At 34.7% G+C, this 18,714-nt stretch overlaps 2 protein-coding genes across 2 annotated transcripts; both read left to right on the top strand.

The window, feature by feature from the left end:
• The first annotated feature begins 209 nt into the window (after positions 1-209).
• On the top strand, positions 210-1,136 carry LOC131908226 (olfactory receptor 8K5-like). The gene has a single exon (XM_059259275.1). The coding sequence runs from the start codon at positions 210-212 to the stop codon at positions 1,134-1,136; it is 927 nt and encodes a 308-aa protein (XP_059115258.1).
• Positions 1,137-10,855: 9,719 nt separating this feature from the next.
• LOC131908225 (olfactory receptor 8K5-like) lies at positions 10,856-11,812 on the top strand. The gene has a single exon (XM_059259274.1). The coding sequence runs from the start codon at positions 10,862-10,864 to the stop codon at positions 11,810-11,812; it is 951 nt and encodes a 316-aa protein (XP_059115257.1). The 5' UTR covers positions 10,856-10,861.
• Positions 11,813-18,714: the final 6,902 nt, after the last annotated feature.

The following is an 18,714-nucleotide window of genomic DNA, read 5'->3' as shown; positions in this document are numbered from 1 at the left end:
TATTCCTTTATGTACTTCATACATTTTCTCTATTCAGGAAAGCAAAATTTTATTTTATTCAAAAATATGTAAAAATTACATGTGTTTTCTATTTTGTGAATAAATTATCTGTTCTAATTATAACTACTACAGTGTTTATATGGCAATGAAAAAGATCTAATAAATCTTTACATAGTTTCTTCAAGAAGAGTTAATTCTGGATCAACAAAATGGGCCAACAAAATGCAACAATGCCAACTGAGTTCATCTTAATGGGAGTCACACAGAGTGCTGAGTTGAAACTCCCTCTGTTTGCAGTCTTCCTCACCATCTATGCAATCACCGTGGTGGGAAACCTGGGCATGATCATTTTGACCAAGGTGGACTCTCACCTACACACCCCTATGTACTTTTTTATCAGACACCTGGCTTTCATTGATCTTGGAAATTCCACTGCCATCTGCCCCAAGATGCTGGTAAATTTTGTTGTGGATCAAAATACCATCACCTATTATGCTTGTGCCACACAGATGGCATGCTTCATTATGTTCATTGTCAGCGAACTTTCAATTTTGTCTTCCATGGCCTATGACCGCTATGTGGCCATCTGCAACCCTCTGCTCTACAGTGCAATCATGTCTCAGAGATGCTGCCATGCACTTGTTGCCATTCCATACCTCTACAGCACCTTCCAGGCTCTGCTGTTCCCTATTAAGTATTTCACTTTGACTTTCTGTGGCACTAATGTCATCAGCCATTTCTATTGTGATGTTGTCCCCTTGCTACCTTTGATCTGTTCACAAGTCCAAGAGACAGAATTGTTGACTATATTGTTTTCAGCCTTTAATTTAATCTCTTCTCTTTTTGTAGTTCTTTTGTCCTACATACTGATTTTGTTAACAATATTTCGAATGCGTTCCGCAGAAGGTAGAAAAAAGGCTTTCTCCACATGTGGTTCCCATCTGACAGTGGTGGTGGTGTTCTATGGGTCTCTAATCTTCATGTATGTGCAGCCTAAATCAACTCACTCATTTGAAACTGACAAAATGGCTTCTGTGTTCTATACTTTAGTGATCCCCATGTTTAACCCCTTGATTTACAGTTTAAGGAACAAAGAGGTAAAAAATGCTTTTCATAGAGTCTTGAAGAATCTATAAAGACTTGGTATTGTCCAGTATTAAATAATCCTATAGTAATCTTTGATAACTGTGACTGTCCTGTGATAATATTTCTAAAATTGTTGCATAATTTAACCCCATGTAAAATGTATTATAGTTCATGTTGACAGATATTTCTTCACTTATATGTACTCAAGCTCCCTGTAATAGTTTAAATCACAGTTTAATATTGAATCCTTACTATTATTTTTTTGCTTCAGAATAAATATTTCATTTAGTGATACAAGCTTATATGTTACCAAAGGTGATAAATGGTAAACTCTATATGAACATCTTATATTTTCTTTTGCTAGTGTTTTTTTTTGGGGGGGGGGAGGCACATCTATCTTCACTGTTTTGTAGTATTAATACATAAAGCAATATGATAAAAAATGGTGTCTTTGACACTTTCAGAGAACATGTCAGCCACACAGATATAAACTAATAAATGTTAAAGACTCATTCTGAAAACATTCACTTTTAGTAAAAAGGTTTTTCTGGTTATTTTATTATAAATATCCATTTATGCTGCTGTTACTTTTTCAAAGATGTATTTTATAACATTTTAATTTTGTGTGTGTGATCAATTGTGTGTGTTTGTGTGTGTGTACATAAGTGTAAATCCCCTCATGAAGGCAAGAGATGTTGGATCCCACAGTTGTTGGAGTTATGGCAAATTATGAACTAATCAATAGAGATATTGAAGCAGCGAGCCTCTTCCCGCTGAGCTGTCTCTGAGGCCCTACTCACTCTTTTTTGTATGTGACAGCACGTTTGCCTCTTCCTCTTTCACTCAAATACAACACCTTATTGATTCTGAATTGCGATTGCATCACCATAATATTTCTCAAGCCGTTACAAAAACAAACAAACAAAAAAGAAAACAGCTGGTATTGAAGATTCAGTGTATAGTTTGTTTTATATATGAAAAATAACAAATGTTAAGGTTTTATACTTAACTTTTTCTGTTTTAACTATAAATCCAGTATTGTTACAAGTATTTTCTTATTTTGGCTTTATGTATTTAAAAGTACTCATCTGTCTATCACTGACTTCTTCAAGGTTACCTAATTTTAGTGTTATTGATTTTTTTTTTGGATAGATATCTTCCTCTGAATGTTGAAAGTAGCAGGACACGTGATTTTACATGTGGTCTTCCTAGTTACATACAAGGAATTTAGCTTCTTAAAATATTTGAAAATTTTTCTTTCTTAGCTTAATAACTTATTTATTGATATTTAGATTATTCTTTGAAATTGTTATTCATGTATACAATGAAATGTGATGAAATGGTCCACCCCATTTCCACCAACTTTTCCCTAACATGCCCTCCAAATTTCAAATCCTTCTTAGTTTTCTTTTTTTAGTAACCCCTTAAGTCCTAATAAAGTCAATCTTCTTTGTAACCTATGTTCAATTTTTACCTCTATCTTTGACAGTATTTAATATATTTTGTAAATAATAGTGGTATTCTCAAAAATCAAATGTCAGAAATGTTACATCCATCTTATTTTTCTTTATTTAATATTCCCCAGATGATAGCACATGAAATCCATTTCACCCAGTGGTATTTCGATCCACAGAGTTTTTCTTTTTTTACACATTTTATATAACCCAGAAATTTAGTTGTTATAAATTTCAAAACAGAATGAAGGAATTTTCACATAATATTTATAACCTTCAAAGTACAATGTTAATGCATATGTCTGTCAGTTATAAGTAACAGCAGTTAGGCTACAAAGTTTAACATAAAACCAGTTGACAAATGTGAAAAGCAGTAGTGATCTGATATTCACCATTATATATGAATCTGTTTCTTCCAGAACTTTTTTTTAAATTAAAATTTCAGTATTGTGAAATATTAAAATAACATCACCAAACATGTCACAATCACTATTCACAAATAAAGTTAAAATGAAATGTACAAAAACTCACTTAATACTGTTAAATAACAATAATAAACTACAGGATTTCCTGAACAGAAATGAAAGGACCCTGAAAGTTTACAGTGAATGACAGGACAAAAATCAAGTTATAACTATTTTTATGATATAAGGCAAAAATGCACAAGACCATTTCAAAATATCTCAATTAAATTTATAGTTGTAGGATGCACTAACTAACAGTCATTAAAAATGAACACAAATGCCTAAAACACTGTTACCAACACCAAAGTTTCTGTGATGTTCAAGGAGATGCATAATTCAAGTTATACTAGTTAGTGTCTGATGAGCAGACAATACCCACAATGCTTTAGAGCAGTCCTCTGGGTTCTTATTTCTCATTTCTAATTGCTCATGGCTCATTTAAAAGACATAGTACTCACTCATAACAGGATACTACACGTGGAACAAGGATGACTGGACTGCTACTCACATCACCAGGCAGGCTACCTGGAAAACAGGACCCCAAGAAAGACACAGGGATAGCCCAATGACAGAGAAATGGAATGAGATCTACATGAACAGCCTGGACATGAGTGGGGGTAGTGAAGGGCGAGGGTCGAGGGAAAGAGAGCTTGGGTGAGTGGGAGATTCCAGCTGGATCAACAACAGAGAGGGAGAACAAGGAATAGGAGACCATGGTAAATGAAGACCACATGAGAATAGGAAGAAGCAAAGTGCTAGAGAGGCCCACAGAAATCCACAAAGATATCCCCACAACAGACTGCTGGCAATGGTCGAGAGACAGTCCGAATTGACCTACTCTGGTGATGGGATGGCCAAACACCCTAATTGTCGTGCTAGAAACCTCATCCAACTACTGAGGGATCTGGATGCAAAGATCCATGACTAGGCCCCAGGTGGATCTCTGGGAGTCCAATTAGCGAGAATGAGGAGGGTTTATATGAGAGAGAATTGTTGAGACCAAGGTCGGATAAAGCACAGAGACAAATAGCCAAACAAACGGAAACACATGAAATATGAACCAATGGCTGAGGGGTCACCAACTGGATCAGGCCCTCTGAGTGGGTGAGACAGTTGATTGGCCTGATCTGTTTGGGAGGCATCCAGGCAGTGGCACTGGGTCCTGTGCTCATTGCATGAGTTGGCTGTTTGAAACCTGGGGCCTATGCAGGGTCGCTTGGCTCGGCCTGGGAGGAGGGGACTGGACCTACCTGGACTGAGTCCACCAGGTTGATCTCAGTCTGTGGGGAAGGCTTTGCCCTGGAGGAGATTGGAATGGGGGACGGGCTGGGGGGAAGGTGAGGGGGGTGGGAGGGGGGAGAACAAGGGAATCTGTGCCTGTATGTAGAACTTAATTGTATTGCAAAATAAAAATTTAAAAAATAAAATAAATAAATAAAAAATAAAAGACATAGTACAGATTTCAACTGATTCCAAGTGAATGTTATTGACACACACAGCTTCCAAATGAAGGAAACTGTTCCTCAAAATGAATTATCATCTAATAAAAGAAATGTGCTTAAAACAAACAGCAGCAAGGCATTTCCTGTTTTAATGACTTCTATGGTTAAAAGAGTTAACCAAGGGAAGTAGCAGACGAATATGCAGTAGACATTTCTAAAATGAGGAATAGGTAAAAATAAATAACTTGGTTTTAATTTATTGGTGTCTAATGTAAGAATCCAAAAATGTCTGATATTCACTTGTTTGAATCAACTCTCACATTGCATGCTTTTTAGACACACTGTGCTGCCAATCTCTCAACTACTATATTGGCCAATGTTCCTTTGAAATTATATGTAGCACGAACTTAGAGTGTTCAAGATGGCTCACGTTTTTACTGCTAAGCAAAGCTGAATATACATTCCAGGAAACACTGCAGTTTAATTTTTAAAAACAAAAGAACAAAAACAAATGCAGCAGTAAAGCAATTCGTGAGGAGAAACACATGTGTTCACATACAATAAAGCCACTGAAACTTCTTCAGGCATTCAACTGTTGTGTTAAATAAACAGAGAGTAGTTATTTAGCAGCAACAATTCCGAAATAAATAATGCACTCTGTTTCTCAGTCCTGCACAACTCTGCAGCGACAGTTACATTGAGAGCTGTAACCTACTGGCTGTACTGGCAGAGAAGACCTTAAAAGCAACTGTACAGCCAGGCAGTGGTGGGACATGCCTTTAATCCCAGCACTCAGGAGGCAGAGGAAGGTGGATCTCTGTGAGACTGGTTTCAGCAAACCAGAGTTTTTAGTCACAGAGTTTTTCTAAGCCAGTATTTAATAAGACAATGTGCTTGCGGTGAACAACCTTATTCGAATGAGCATTTACATCAGTCACATTTGCTGGCTTTATTGTCTTTTTTCTCACCATCTTTGTAGTTTCAATTCTGATCAGCATGAATATGATTTCTCATCTTCTCCGGGGTAAACACCTATTTATCATTTATTGCAGACAAATATCATTCACTGATTCAAGTTATGACCTAACTCCGTGATTCAAAATGTCAATAATTGTGGGTGCTTATCAAAATAAACTCTACTCCTATATTACACTGCCAAATTTCTTAGTATTGAGGTCTTGCATCCCATGTCCAGTAATTCTTTTGACACTGAAAAATTGGCTTCTATGTTTTATATCCTTATTATTTTATATTGTCATTTTTTATCTACAACTTCAGAAAATGATATGACATGTGTTCTTAAGGTGTTAAATATTATGATAAAGTATAATTTGGTAAAGTTATATTTAATGTGGTTGGCAGCATCAACCATATTCTGAATGTCTCTTGGATAAGTAGTTACCATGAAGGAGTTCTACATATACTTACATTTAGTCTTAAACATGCCCATTTTCTACTTGAGATTAAACACCTCAATGAATGAATGAGTTAATATCAGCCTTCCTTCAGAGAAATCAATATTTTACTTGCAAAATTGACATGATTCAGTTTTGCAGAATGTATTTTATTTGTATTGATGAATAAACGATGAATATAGAAAATAAATATGCTGAGTGAGAGTAAGGGACAGTACAAGTCACAAAGGCATGAGTTAAGGGATCTAGTGTAGGGATCAAAGACTGAGTTAAATTTGCAACAATTGGGACTGTCTTGCATCTGAGCACATTTGTGGCTATGTCAGCTTTTACACATTAGGCTGATATATTTCACAGTCATACTTTGTGCTTCCTGCTTGTGACGTACTTTGCTGATGTGAAGCAATCAGTTATGAATATGTTCATGTAGATCTATCTCCGACATTGTGAGCAACTCTTCTTGAATATGCTGAATATACAATAGTGTGTTTCAGTGAGATGGTCATTTCCCTACACACAACACAATGATCAGAATTTCATATTTTCTCATGACCATATTATGAAATTAAGAGTTAACAGTGAGCAACATTGGTCATCACTAACAGCAATAATCCTTCCGTGTCGGTGAGCACCTGGAAACACAAAGCTATGCCATGCTGACAGTTATCAATTTTGGTTTAGTTACTCATGAGAAGAAAGAGTCTATAAATAAAAAGAAGCTGAGGATGAATCACATGCATATAATGTATTTCAACTCTGCTGTGAGAGCATCCTTTTCTCTTGTCTCCTTCCAAAACCAGTGACAACTTACTATGCATGACCTAGTCTGGTGATCGGATGGCCAAACACCCTAACTGTTGTGCTAGAACTCTCATCCAATGACTGATGGAAGCAGATGCAGAGACCCACGGCCAGGCCCCAGGTGGAGCTCAGGGAGTCCAATAGGCAAGAAAGAGGAGGGATTGTGTGAGTGAGAATTGTTGAGTCCATGATTAGAAAAAACACAGGGACAAATAGCCAAACTAGTGGAAACACATGAACTATGAACCAATAGCTGAGGAGCCCCCAACTGGATCAGGCCCTCTGGATAAGTGAGACAGTTGATTAGCTTGAACTGTTTGGGAGGCATCCAGGCAGTGGGACCGGGACCTGTCCTTAGTGCATGAGCTGGCTGTTTGGAACCTGGGGCCTATGCAGGGACACTTTGCTCTGCCTGGGTGAAGGGAGGAGGGGACTGGACCTGCCTGGACTGAATCTATGAGGCTGAGCTGAATCCCCAGGGGAGTCTTTGCCCTGGGGGAGATGGGAATGGGGAGTGGGCTGGGGGTAGGGCGGGGGCAGGAAGAGTGGGAGGAGGGAGGACAGGGGAATCCGTGGCTGATATGTAAAAATAAATTAAATTATAAAATAAAATAAAAAATTTAAAAAAGGAAAAAAGAAAAAAAGAAAAACGCATTCAAAATCTTTTGTGTGATAACCTCACTTAAAAAGCCATGACCAGCATGATACTTCTCCATTTAATACAAATGAACTGGTGCTACAGTGTTTTCCATTAACGCCTCAATACTTGACTTTGTAACCTAGTCAGTCAGTCAGTGCTTATAAATCCTTCGGGTCTCCCTGGAAATCTTCAGATTAGTTTGTTGCTTTGATTCTTTTTATGAGCTGACTATGTTTTTTCACTAGGGAAAAGCTTGAATGACATTAATGCAATTTTGTTTAAAAATCTCTCAGACAATTTAAACATAATAAACTAAACAAATTATATGCTATCACCTCTGGGAACATCACAAATAATGAGGAGAACCTTAAATTTCCTTCTCTGGAGCAAAAGGAAAAATAATTTTGGAGAAGGAAATCAGGATCTTTGTGAGTAGGAAGTGTCACAGGTCTTAGGGCAACTGGAGCCTCATAGTCTTCATTGACACTTAGAGCCTACTGATTCTTTCACTGTCTGCAAGAGCTGTGACTCTCAGGTATATTACAGAAGGTAAATATCTGCTTTGATAGTTGTTATCACCTATATTAGTATTTCTTTGGAGAATATATGAAATTCTATGAATTGAACACTGCTGCATGCTCTTTGAGAGGTGAATGTGAGATTTAGATATTGCAAGTGGAAAATAAAATTAAAAAATAAGAATATTGATCTCACCAATTAAAATCATTAATAACATGTTTCCAAGTAAAAAATAAGATGCCTGGTTTCATTTGATTTTCAAATAAATGAAAAGGGATAGTTAGTATATTTTACCCAATTTTTATAAATAACATGTAATTTCAGTGTTACTATATAAACCACCACTTTAAAATGAAGTATTTAAGGTATTTCATGCAATTTCATAAAGTGAAAATCATTTTAATTTTGGATATCACCTGCACAAACATTCACAGGCTTTTATCATTTGTTTTAATGTTCCACAAAACTGCTTAACATCTGATTTTTTTCTAGTATCAGACATTGTAAACATTGAGCAAATGAAGAAAAATATAGTGATTTTAAATAGTTGTGAAGCTTCTGAGAAAACTGTGAGCACTAACTAATTCTTAATTGTTATCAGCACACATACGGTTGAAAACTCAGTGCCTCCTCTTTATAGCTTTTGTGTTCTATGAGCCTTAAGGTTAACGCTGTGTGAGGCTATTTTGCTTGTGTATCTTAAGATACTCAAAGGAAACCAGGGATTCTCTTTGTCAAGGAGAAAGACTAGAACGGTAATGAAACCTAGACATCTTCAGGATATAATAGCTGAAACTGAAAATGAAAGCAGTCTTAAGGAATGAGCTTGAGGAATTGCTGGAACAAGTTAGACACATCAAAGAGAAAGAAAATTGCTGTTCCAGTTCTGAATTATTTTACTCAGTCCAACACATCTCATACCACAATAGTATAGCAGTATCTGTGTCCTGATAATTAAAATCAAAATTTTCAATTAGAAGTAGGGTTTTTTTTGTTTTTATTTATGAGCAAAGAAGTGTCTTTAAATAAGAGTAGCACTCAATGGTGAAGCAGCAGACAACTTCAGCTAGGAAGGTATCCCAGCAATAGATAGTCACCCTCTTCCCCAGACCTCTTTATCAGAAAGCCAAACCCAACACCAATGAAGCTGATTCCTGTGATTGCTCCTAACCACCATAGATTACACTACATTGCTACTGTTCCAAATTGTAATTTGAAGTCTTAATGTAGCCTTCCTGAAGTTTCTACCCGATACCTAGGCAATATATTTCTACTACTCTATTGTGTATTTTATATGAGACTTTTAATACCTAGTTTCCCCTTTCTTTGAAAATTGCAGCTGCCTGTGTCTGTATCTCCTGGTGGCAACTCCGAGTTTGACAGAAGGTACATTCAAAACATTAGACTGAGTTAGTTTTCCTGTCACTAGTTAGAACAGACTTTATTTTTTTTTTACTGGTTTTCCATGTTAATGGTACTTGATAAGGAAATATTAGGAATCATATATTCTAAATACTCTATTATAAAATTCTATAAATAATTAATTATTAATATGAAGCTTAATGAATGCTTAAAATGTATGAAAGTGGTTTATCACAATGTCTGTCTTAATAGTGTTATGTATTAATAAAGTATATACAGTTAAATATTAATGATCCATGTATAACAACATAAACCACATATACTATAAAGAAAAATTCCCCTTTTGTGTGTCTTAAATCCTCTACTATTTTCTTTTTAAATTAATTTTTTTGTCTTATTGTGTTTTTGCTTCTTATTTTTGTTTCTTTTCCTTTTTTAAATTTTGTTGTATATATATATATTACATGAAGGAAATAAACACAGAAGTTATACATACCACTGAAGAAATAAAGGTGAATATTTATTCAAAGTAGAAAATTTGTAATTCAGTTGTAGTGACTAGTACAAACAACACACTATATTATACTAATTTTATTAATAAAATTTCAGATTCACATTCACATACTGAAAAACAAGTATTTTTAGGATCAGTTCTCCATTGGAATATGACTTTGTTTCATGGTGTATCTAGTAATATTCAAGCTTTTAAATGTTCCCAGTAATTATCACAAAGCAGTCTCATCAACTATTGACCATTTAATTTGACCCCACAAATATTTGTAGACATGGTTCATGATTTCAGCAAAAATACAATGGACAAAATTCAGAATGGAAAGAGAAAGTGATTTTAATTGACTCTTATTTTTTAAGACTATAATATAATTACATTTATCCTTTTCCTTTCCTCTCTCCAAACCCTCCCATATAAACCTCCCCACTCTCCTTCAAATTCATGGTTTCCTTTTCAGTAATATTTATTAAATGCATATATGCATATACATATATGTATATGATGTATATATATGCAATAACTATGTCTATGACAATAATATATGGGTATATGTATTCTTAAATATATCCTGTTTGTTCCATATAACTTTTACGTACGTTTTCAGGACTAACCATTTGATATTAGAAAAACATAGCTTGCTTTAGAAGTTTGACATAATGATACCTTTTTTATGCCAATTATTACAAGCCCTACATAGGACCTTAAATGTCCAAACACAAAACTAAATTGAAATGTCATTAGTTTCATGCTGTATCCACCATTATATTTAAGCTTATCTAAAGTCCATGAGAATTATCATACATAAGAGAAAGTTTATTTAGAAAAATTGTAGTCTTCTAGATGAATAAAATATATTCAATATTTCTACATAAGAATCTAATGATTGTTTTCCCAGTATCTGGGCAAATAATAAAACCGTTTTTCTCACAGCCATTAGAATGCAAATTTTATTTTACTGATTCTAGTAAGAATATAAATGATAACTCTGAGTGTATCTCGCAAGGACCTCCCCTTTTAGGAAGTAGACCTTCCAAACTTTATTTAACATTTAGAATCAGATACTAAAATCATTTTTCTATGAGCCATTAACTGCAGCTTTTTATCTTGTCTTTGAATTTGATTGAATGATTCTATGCAAAAGTTGATGGCACCTGTGTATCTTTTCAGATGGTTGAAATGAGCCACAGGAACTCAACAGTGCCAACTGAATTCATCCTGACACAAATCACACACAGGCCTGAGCTACAGCTTCCTCTTTTGGGGATCTTCCTAGTCACCTACGGAATCGCTGTGATAGGCAACCTGAGCATGATCATTTTGACAGAGTTGGATTCTCACCTTCACACACCTATGTATTATTTTATCAGACATCTGGCTTTCATTGATCTTGGCAATTGTACTGTCATTTACCCAAAGATGATGGTGAATTTTGTGGTGGATCAAAATGTCATTTCTTACTATGCTTGTGCCATACAGATGGCATTCTACATCACTTTCATTATCAGTGAACTTTTCGTCTTGTCTGCCATGGCCTATGATCGCTATGTGGCTATCTGCAACCCTTTGCTCTACAGTGCGATCATGTCTCAGAGACGTTGTCATGTGCTGGTGGGCATTCCATACCTCTACAGTATCTTCCAGGCTGTGCTGATAACTAGTAAGATTTTTACATTGACTTTCTGTGGCTCTAATGTCATCAGCCACTTCTACTGTGACAACGTCCCCATGTTACTTTTATTGTGTTCAAATCCACGGGATATAGAATTGTTGATCATATTATTTTCAGCACTTAATTTGATCTCCTCTTTCTCTGTAGTCTTAGTATCTTACTTTCTGATTCTACTAGCCATATATGGAATGCATTCTGCGGAGGGTAGGAAAAAGGCCTTCTCAACTTGTGGTTCTCATCTGACAGTGGTGGTAGTATTTTACGGGACTCTACTCTTCATGTACTTACAGCCCAAATCCACTCACTCATTTGAAAGTGATAAAATAGCATCCGTGTTTTATACTTTAGTGATCCCCATGCTTAATCCCTTGATCTACAGCTTTAGAAACAAAGAAGTGAAAAACGCCTTTCTAAGAATCTTTAAGGACCTAAGTAAACTTTGTACTTAATATATAACATGGAGTCTTTTAATAAAATGTGGTAAAGAAAGCATAAGTCAATACCAGTATCTATAGCAGTATATTCTTTTTGATTCACAAAAAAGAAAAACTCATGATAATATATAGAATATTGTAATGTATCCCTTGTAGTCAAATAAAATAGTTCTTAAGTAGTAACAGAACTCCATTAATGTCACTTTCCTTCCAACATTTATAGTTTTTGATTCAATATATCTTTAGCATTTCCACTGAACTAATCTTATACAAATGGTGACACATGCTTAATTATATTTCTGTAGCATGTTTTTGGTTGTTAGATTTGATTTGCAGGGATTTTTGTTTCCTTTTGTTTTATGTGTTTTTACATTTGTTTGCTTAATCTTGTTTTCATTTTATGTTTTAAACCTAAAATTACTGCAAACAAAATCAATGCCATGTAGGGATCGTGTCTTTGAACATTGTATAATTTTAATTTTTCTTATTTTCTATCTTACAGAACTTTTATATTTAATTTCAATATTATTTATTTATTTTTAAAGTAATTCTAGATGATGGATGACATTTATTATATCTTGTCCTTTATTTTCTGAATGTCATGCATTTTCAGCAATTTCTGGTCCTATTTTCTTGAAAAGATCTCCAGAAGTCTGTAGTTACATCCTGAGTTTTGTTTGTCTATATTGAATATTCTTAAGATTTTTAGGAGAATTACCAGGAGATTATAGCTTTAATAGTTTACAGAAATAATACACACACACACACACACACACACACACACACACACACACACACACACTGTTCAATCCCCAACAACACCACCACTAGAGCTTTTAGTATTATTTCTATTGCTATTTTTTTGTTTGCTTAGCGAATGTTATGACACAAAGTCTATATTTTGTCTTGTATGTGCTTGATAGGAATATTTGTGCATTTGGTTTGGACATAAGCTAGTAATTAGTCAGAAATTTTCTAAGTTCCTCCATCCATGAATTCAGTATTCTGGTAGTGGTTTTAATGAGAATGGTTCTTATCAGCTAATATATTTGAATTCTTGGTCCCCAGTTGGTAGAACTATTTGGGAAGAATAAGGAGGTGTGACCTTATTGAAGAAGGTGTGTGACTAGGAGTCAGCTTGAGGTTGCAAAACCTCATGTGACTCACAGTTAGCTTTCGTTGCCTCTTGTGGATCAAAATGTAAGCTCTCTGCTACTGCTCCAGCACCATTCCTGCCTGCCTGCTCTCATCCTCCCTACCATCATGGTCATGAACTGTAATCCCCCAATAAACTCTTTTTTGTATAAGTGGTATTTGTTGTGGTACTTTTTACAGCAGTATAAAAGTGACTAAGACAATAGACAAAGTGATAATATAGAGGTTGGTCCTTAATGACCTAATTAAGTCCTGTAGGAAGAGCATTTACACAATATAAGTGAAAGTAGGGTCATTAACATAGTACATGAGGGAACATTAGGCAATATAAAAACAACTAGCCAGTTGTCTATGAGAGGTAGACTTTCGATAGACATCATACATGTAGACATCTTGATCATGAGTTTAAAAGCTCCCAAATATAAGCAACTTCATTTCGGTTCCTTATAAGTGGTCCTGTGGCAGGTATTTCTTTATAGCTGAGAAACATAGACAAATGCTTAGGGGCTGACATTTCTGTTTAAGCTTCCACTTTCTAGTTTTCTGGCTATTCCAGCCAGCCTCACTAAGAGAATGGACCCAACTCTCTAGCTCAGAAAAATCATGTGCTTAGTTTTAAAATTTAACATTGATGCCACCCACATGTTGGTGGCAACCAATAGCTGTCTGATTGGATTTAAGGCACATTCAGCAGGAAGTAAACTAGTCTTGGTACTGGAAACATAGCTTCTCAGGGCTAGTGATGTCATGAATCTTAGAAAGCAACCTTCTATGCTACTTTCCTACAGCAGCTTAACCTCTCACTACATTCTAAATCTTAACCTAATACCTAAAGGTAAGTGTGCCTACTATCCTTCCACAATATGAAAAAATTCTTAAAGCCCCTTTTGAATAACTTCATAAGATTCATCTTTAGTTATTGACCCAGACTTTTGTCCTAAAGAGTGTTTATGATTAAAAGCATTGTCAATGATATTTTCTTTTATATTTTGAGAATTTCACATGAATGCACTGGCATTATATTATTTTCACACTCCTCCCTCTCCTACAATTCCTGGTGCCACTCTGACATCCTTTCAAATTCATGACTTCTTCTTTAATTGTTATTGCTATACATATATGTGTGTGTTTATACACAACCTAAAATAAGATTTGCATAGTGTTCTTTTCCTTTATTTCAGGTATAATACTATTTCACTGAATTAGTCAAGTAAGGTGAAGATAAGGACCATAAAAATGACTTCTTCAAACTGATAATAGTTGATCTTCTATCTCAGACAGCTGCTGGAAGTTCACTACTTTGTCACTGCTACTGCCTAGTATCTGTCTTTAATCCATTGTATCTTGTCGTTAAATATGACTAATTTAAGTAAACATTACTACAAATTTTACTATTCTTACAAGATTTGGCAGGTTTTTTAACGAGCACTCCGGACTGTTGCTAAACTGTGGTAATTTCGTAAGGTTTTTTTTTTTTTTTTTAGTTTTTTTATTTTATGATTTGATTTAATTTTACATATCAGCCATGGATTCCCCTGTCCTCCTTCCTCCAACCCCACCCCACCCCTGCCCTCCCCCCAGCCCACCCCCCATTCCAGTCTCCTCCAGGGCAAGGACTCCCCTGGGGATTCAGCTCAGCCTCATAGATTCAGTCCTGGCAGGTCTAGTCCCCTCCTCCCAGGCTGAGCAATGTGTCCCTGCATAGGTCCCAGGTTCCAAACAGCCAGCTCATGCACTAAGGACAGGTCCCAGTACCACTGCCTGGGTGCCTCCCAAACAGTTCAAGCTAATCAACTGTCTCACTTATCCAGAGGGCCTGATCCAGTTGGGACTCCTCGTAAGTTTTATTAAAATAAATAATAAAGTGTTTAACGTAATTTTCTGTTTATTTTATAGGAAGATGAATTCATGGATATCTTCATGCTTCTGGTATGGAAGTGCTTTACATTTGCAGTTTTATTTACCCAAAGTATTAGAATGATTACTGGGCTATATTCTCTATAATTATCTGAAGATGAAGTTTCAAATTACTTAATTGTTATATATATATAGTTATAGTTATAGTTATATGTTATATATAATTATATTACATATATTATGTAAATATATATATATATATCATAATGAATCATTACAACTAGTGCACATAAGTTTGCTTTTTTAATGAGCATCCTCTAGACATTTAGTTTTACCCTGAAATGCTCTGGGATTATTCGAAGTATTGATTGGCATCTCCCGAGAGACATCCTCAAAAGGTGAGAAAACATATAAGCTACGCTCATTTTTTTTTCCATGTGAGAAACACACGAAAGGGAACATAGAGGCTTCATCACAGGTAAAAAAAAAAAAAAAAAAAGAAAAGAAAAAAAAGAAAAAGAAAAAACAATACTCTCATGTAGTATTATGTGTCACAGATATCCACAATGTTTTGTTGACAAATGTATAGTTCCACTTAAATAGTGAAAACAAAGAAAATTGTCACCATTTATTATTCAGTGTTCAGCGATTCCTGCCACCAAATGTAACTGATATACTATACGATTTCTCTGAATTCATATGAACATTTTCTTATATTTTATATACTTTTATTGAATAAAATACATTCTTAAAATATTATCATTCTGTTGCTTATATAAATATATGAGAATTTACATGTTTATTTCAAACTGAAATACAAATTGAGGGTAAATAATAGATAAGCATAATGATATGGATGTTAAAATGGCATGTGAAGTTTTTGGCAGCAATGATAACTCATGTTGATTTCCCTACAAATAGCTACTTAGTGTCTAGGCTCTGGTGACACTAAAAATGTGGGTTTTTAATTAGAAAGCAAGGCTCATATAATTCTCAATCATTATTTAAATCTGTAGTAGATAGTTAAGAAGGTAATCTCATGGTAAAATAGAATATCCAAAGTTCATTTGATTTTCAATGAGGTCTGACAAACTTAGATACAGTTTTCTTACAGGATAAAGCATTGGTATGGAACTAAAACATGACAGTGACCCAACTGACAGTGAAAGCTGAAAAAGCAATCTGGTTCTTCCCATAGAACTCCAAAGCTGTTGAAAGGAAGGCCAATGCTATTTTCACACTTACCAAGAAAACCATTACCCTTCTCTGCTCTCAGATCATGAGGGAGAACAAGTTGAAGAAAAAATGAGATCCTCCAGAGCTGTAAATGAAGAATGGAGATGAAGAAAGGATAACTAGAAAGGATGACAAATGGGAACAAAGAATAATTACTTATATGCATGAGTATTCCCTAATGAAACACATTAATTTATGTACTAACTTAAAAATCTTCGTGAAGATAAATTTGCAAATAATCAGGGACTTACCAAAGGTGATTTTTTTATATTTGCCACAAATAACTACAAAAGATACAAGTTAACAAAATAAAGTCTCATATTGCTCTTATTGCAATCATTGAACGTATTGATTTCATACTGCTTCCTGGCATATGTCTACAACAATAAATGGGTTATACTAGAGGCATGGTAAGAAAATGGGAAGCAGTATAAACTGAGAAGGAATATTTTAAAATGTTTAAGTGCAAATCATATTATTATTTTATGTTCATTTATTCATTTTAATTTTTGCTCATGCCTCATTTAGACATGACTTTTACTATAATTTTCATCATAGACATCATTTTTATTTCTCCTTTTAAAGCACCAGATCTCATCATTTTACTAATTTGGTAGTAACTCTCATGCATCAACATGCATTCTACTTCAAACTCCAACTTTTTACCTTTATGGCACTAAGCTAAGTTCCATTTGATTAGCTATAGGCTTTTCTGTCTTGTCACACACTATACCATAATGTGAAGAAATTCTTATTGCCTATGGTAACGAAAGGATTTCAATCATTTTCAGGAATTTTGTGTGTCTCTTCTATAGTATATTGTATTTAGTCATTGTGGTATTTTCCAAAAATAGTATTTGAATATACCATTACACTAAGTACAGCATAAGGTCAAGTGTTGACAACACATGTCTGTAAACAAAGCACTCAGGAGGTTGAGGTAAGAGGTATTAAAAGTCTGAGTGCAACTGGGGTATATAATGAGATCCGGTCTCATAAAAGAGGGGAGAGAGAATAATATAGAAAATATCTCCATAAAAAATCCTCTGATATTTTCTTCGCTACATGTAAATGATTAGCAGGGTGACATTGTTTATTGCTCTTATTTATAAATATATTCAACATCTGTCCAGTGTGTTGAAGTTTGACATGTACAAACAAGAGGTATAATTTTTTAATTGATTATACTGAAATAGGTGGTTTTACTCATTTCTAAAATACACAGCTATAAATTTTTGCATGATTGAAATAGTAATGTTTTTCAGTGAATACAATCTTTATTATTAAATGTGATCTCTATCCAGATTAGATTTTCTATAAGACTACAATTACTCATCAAATATTGAAGGAGGATCATTATTCTTTATATATTGAAAATGAACATTTTTTTGTTTTATTTTCTTTTGGTTTATTTCTGAGTTTCTTAGACAAAATCACACTATGTGGTGTAATGGTAAGTTTCTCTGGTCCTGCTTGGCCCCACAGTCCAGCAGCTGCTTATAAAATAATCACTCAGAGGCTTAATATTATTTATAAACTGTATGGTCTTGGCAAGCAGTTTACCAGATAGCTTTTTAATCATAAATTAACCCATTTCTATTAATCTATGTTTTGCCAAGTGGGCATGGTGTTACTGGTCTGCTAGCAACTTGCTGCTCCTTGATTGGCAGCTAGGCACCTTTCCCTCTTCTCCTTTTTTCTCTCTGTATCTCTGCTTGGATTTCCCACCTACCTCTAAGCTGCCTTGCAATAGGCCAAAACAGCTTTATTTATTAGCCAATATGAGGAACACATATTCACAGCATGCAGAAAGACATCCCATAGCACTTCTCCTTTTCTATCTAATCAAAAAGGAAAGTTTTAATTTAGCATAGGAAAATTACCTCTCCTTTCTTCTCTTGGTATCTCTGCTTGGATTTCCCACCTGCCTCTAAGCTGCCCTGTCATAGGCCAAAATAGCGTTATTTATTAGACAATGGAAGCAGCACATATTCACAACAGAAAGATATTCCACAGCAATGTGGCCCACACTGATCTCAAATAAACAATCACTTTTAGTCACCTTTTCATGTCCTGAAGTTACAGGAGTGAGTGTCCTCTCCAGCTGAATGCTGAGTGTTATTATGACTTATATAAATATTTGCCTTATATTTCAATAGCTGTCATATCTGCACACAGCTATCATAAATCTATCTATATACTCTATCTATATAAATCTTCTATCTACTATCTAACAATGATTTATCTCTATATGTATATAGAATTTATCATGTTTCATAGCAATAAGGAAATATTCTTGTGTTATTATTGAGAAAAGGATATTTGATATATGAGATGTATTGTCCTCAACTTAATTGTCGTCAATCCTATAGTAGCAAAAGAAGCTTATCTTCAGATTACAAATAAGAAATGTGTATGCAATGTAAAAATGTTTGTTGAATGAAATTAAGCTCAAATAAATTAGCCAGTCTATTTTTGCATGTCTAACTCTATGGTACATATCGTTATTTAAGAACAGTGAGTTTATACTAACATGTTACAAATTTTTAAAATGTGAATATATGTTAATTATGCTAATGTTGTATACTAAATATCTGCCAGTTGATAGTACAGGATAGCTATGGTTGATGTTGCTGTCTCTACTCTGAACAGATTTACGATAAGCCAGG

Source organism: Peromyscus eremicus, chromosome 4, assembly GCF_949786415.1.
Source record: "Peromyscus eremicus chromosome 4, PerEre_H2_v1, whole genome shotgun sequence".
Taxonomy (NCBI): domain Eukaryota; kingdom Metazoa; phylum Chordata; class Mammalia; order Rodentia; family Cricetidae; genus Peromyscus; species Peromyscus eremicus.
Note: the sequence above shows the minus strand (reverse complement) of the source record. Positions and strands in the feature narration are given on the sequence as shown.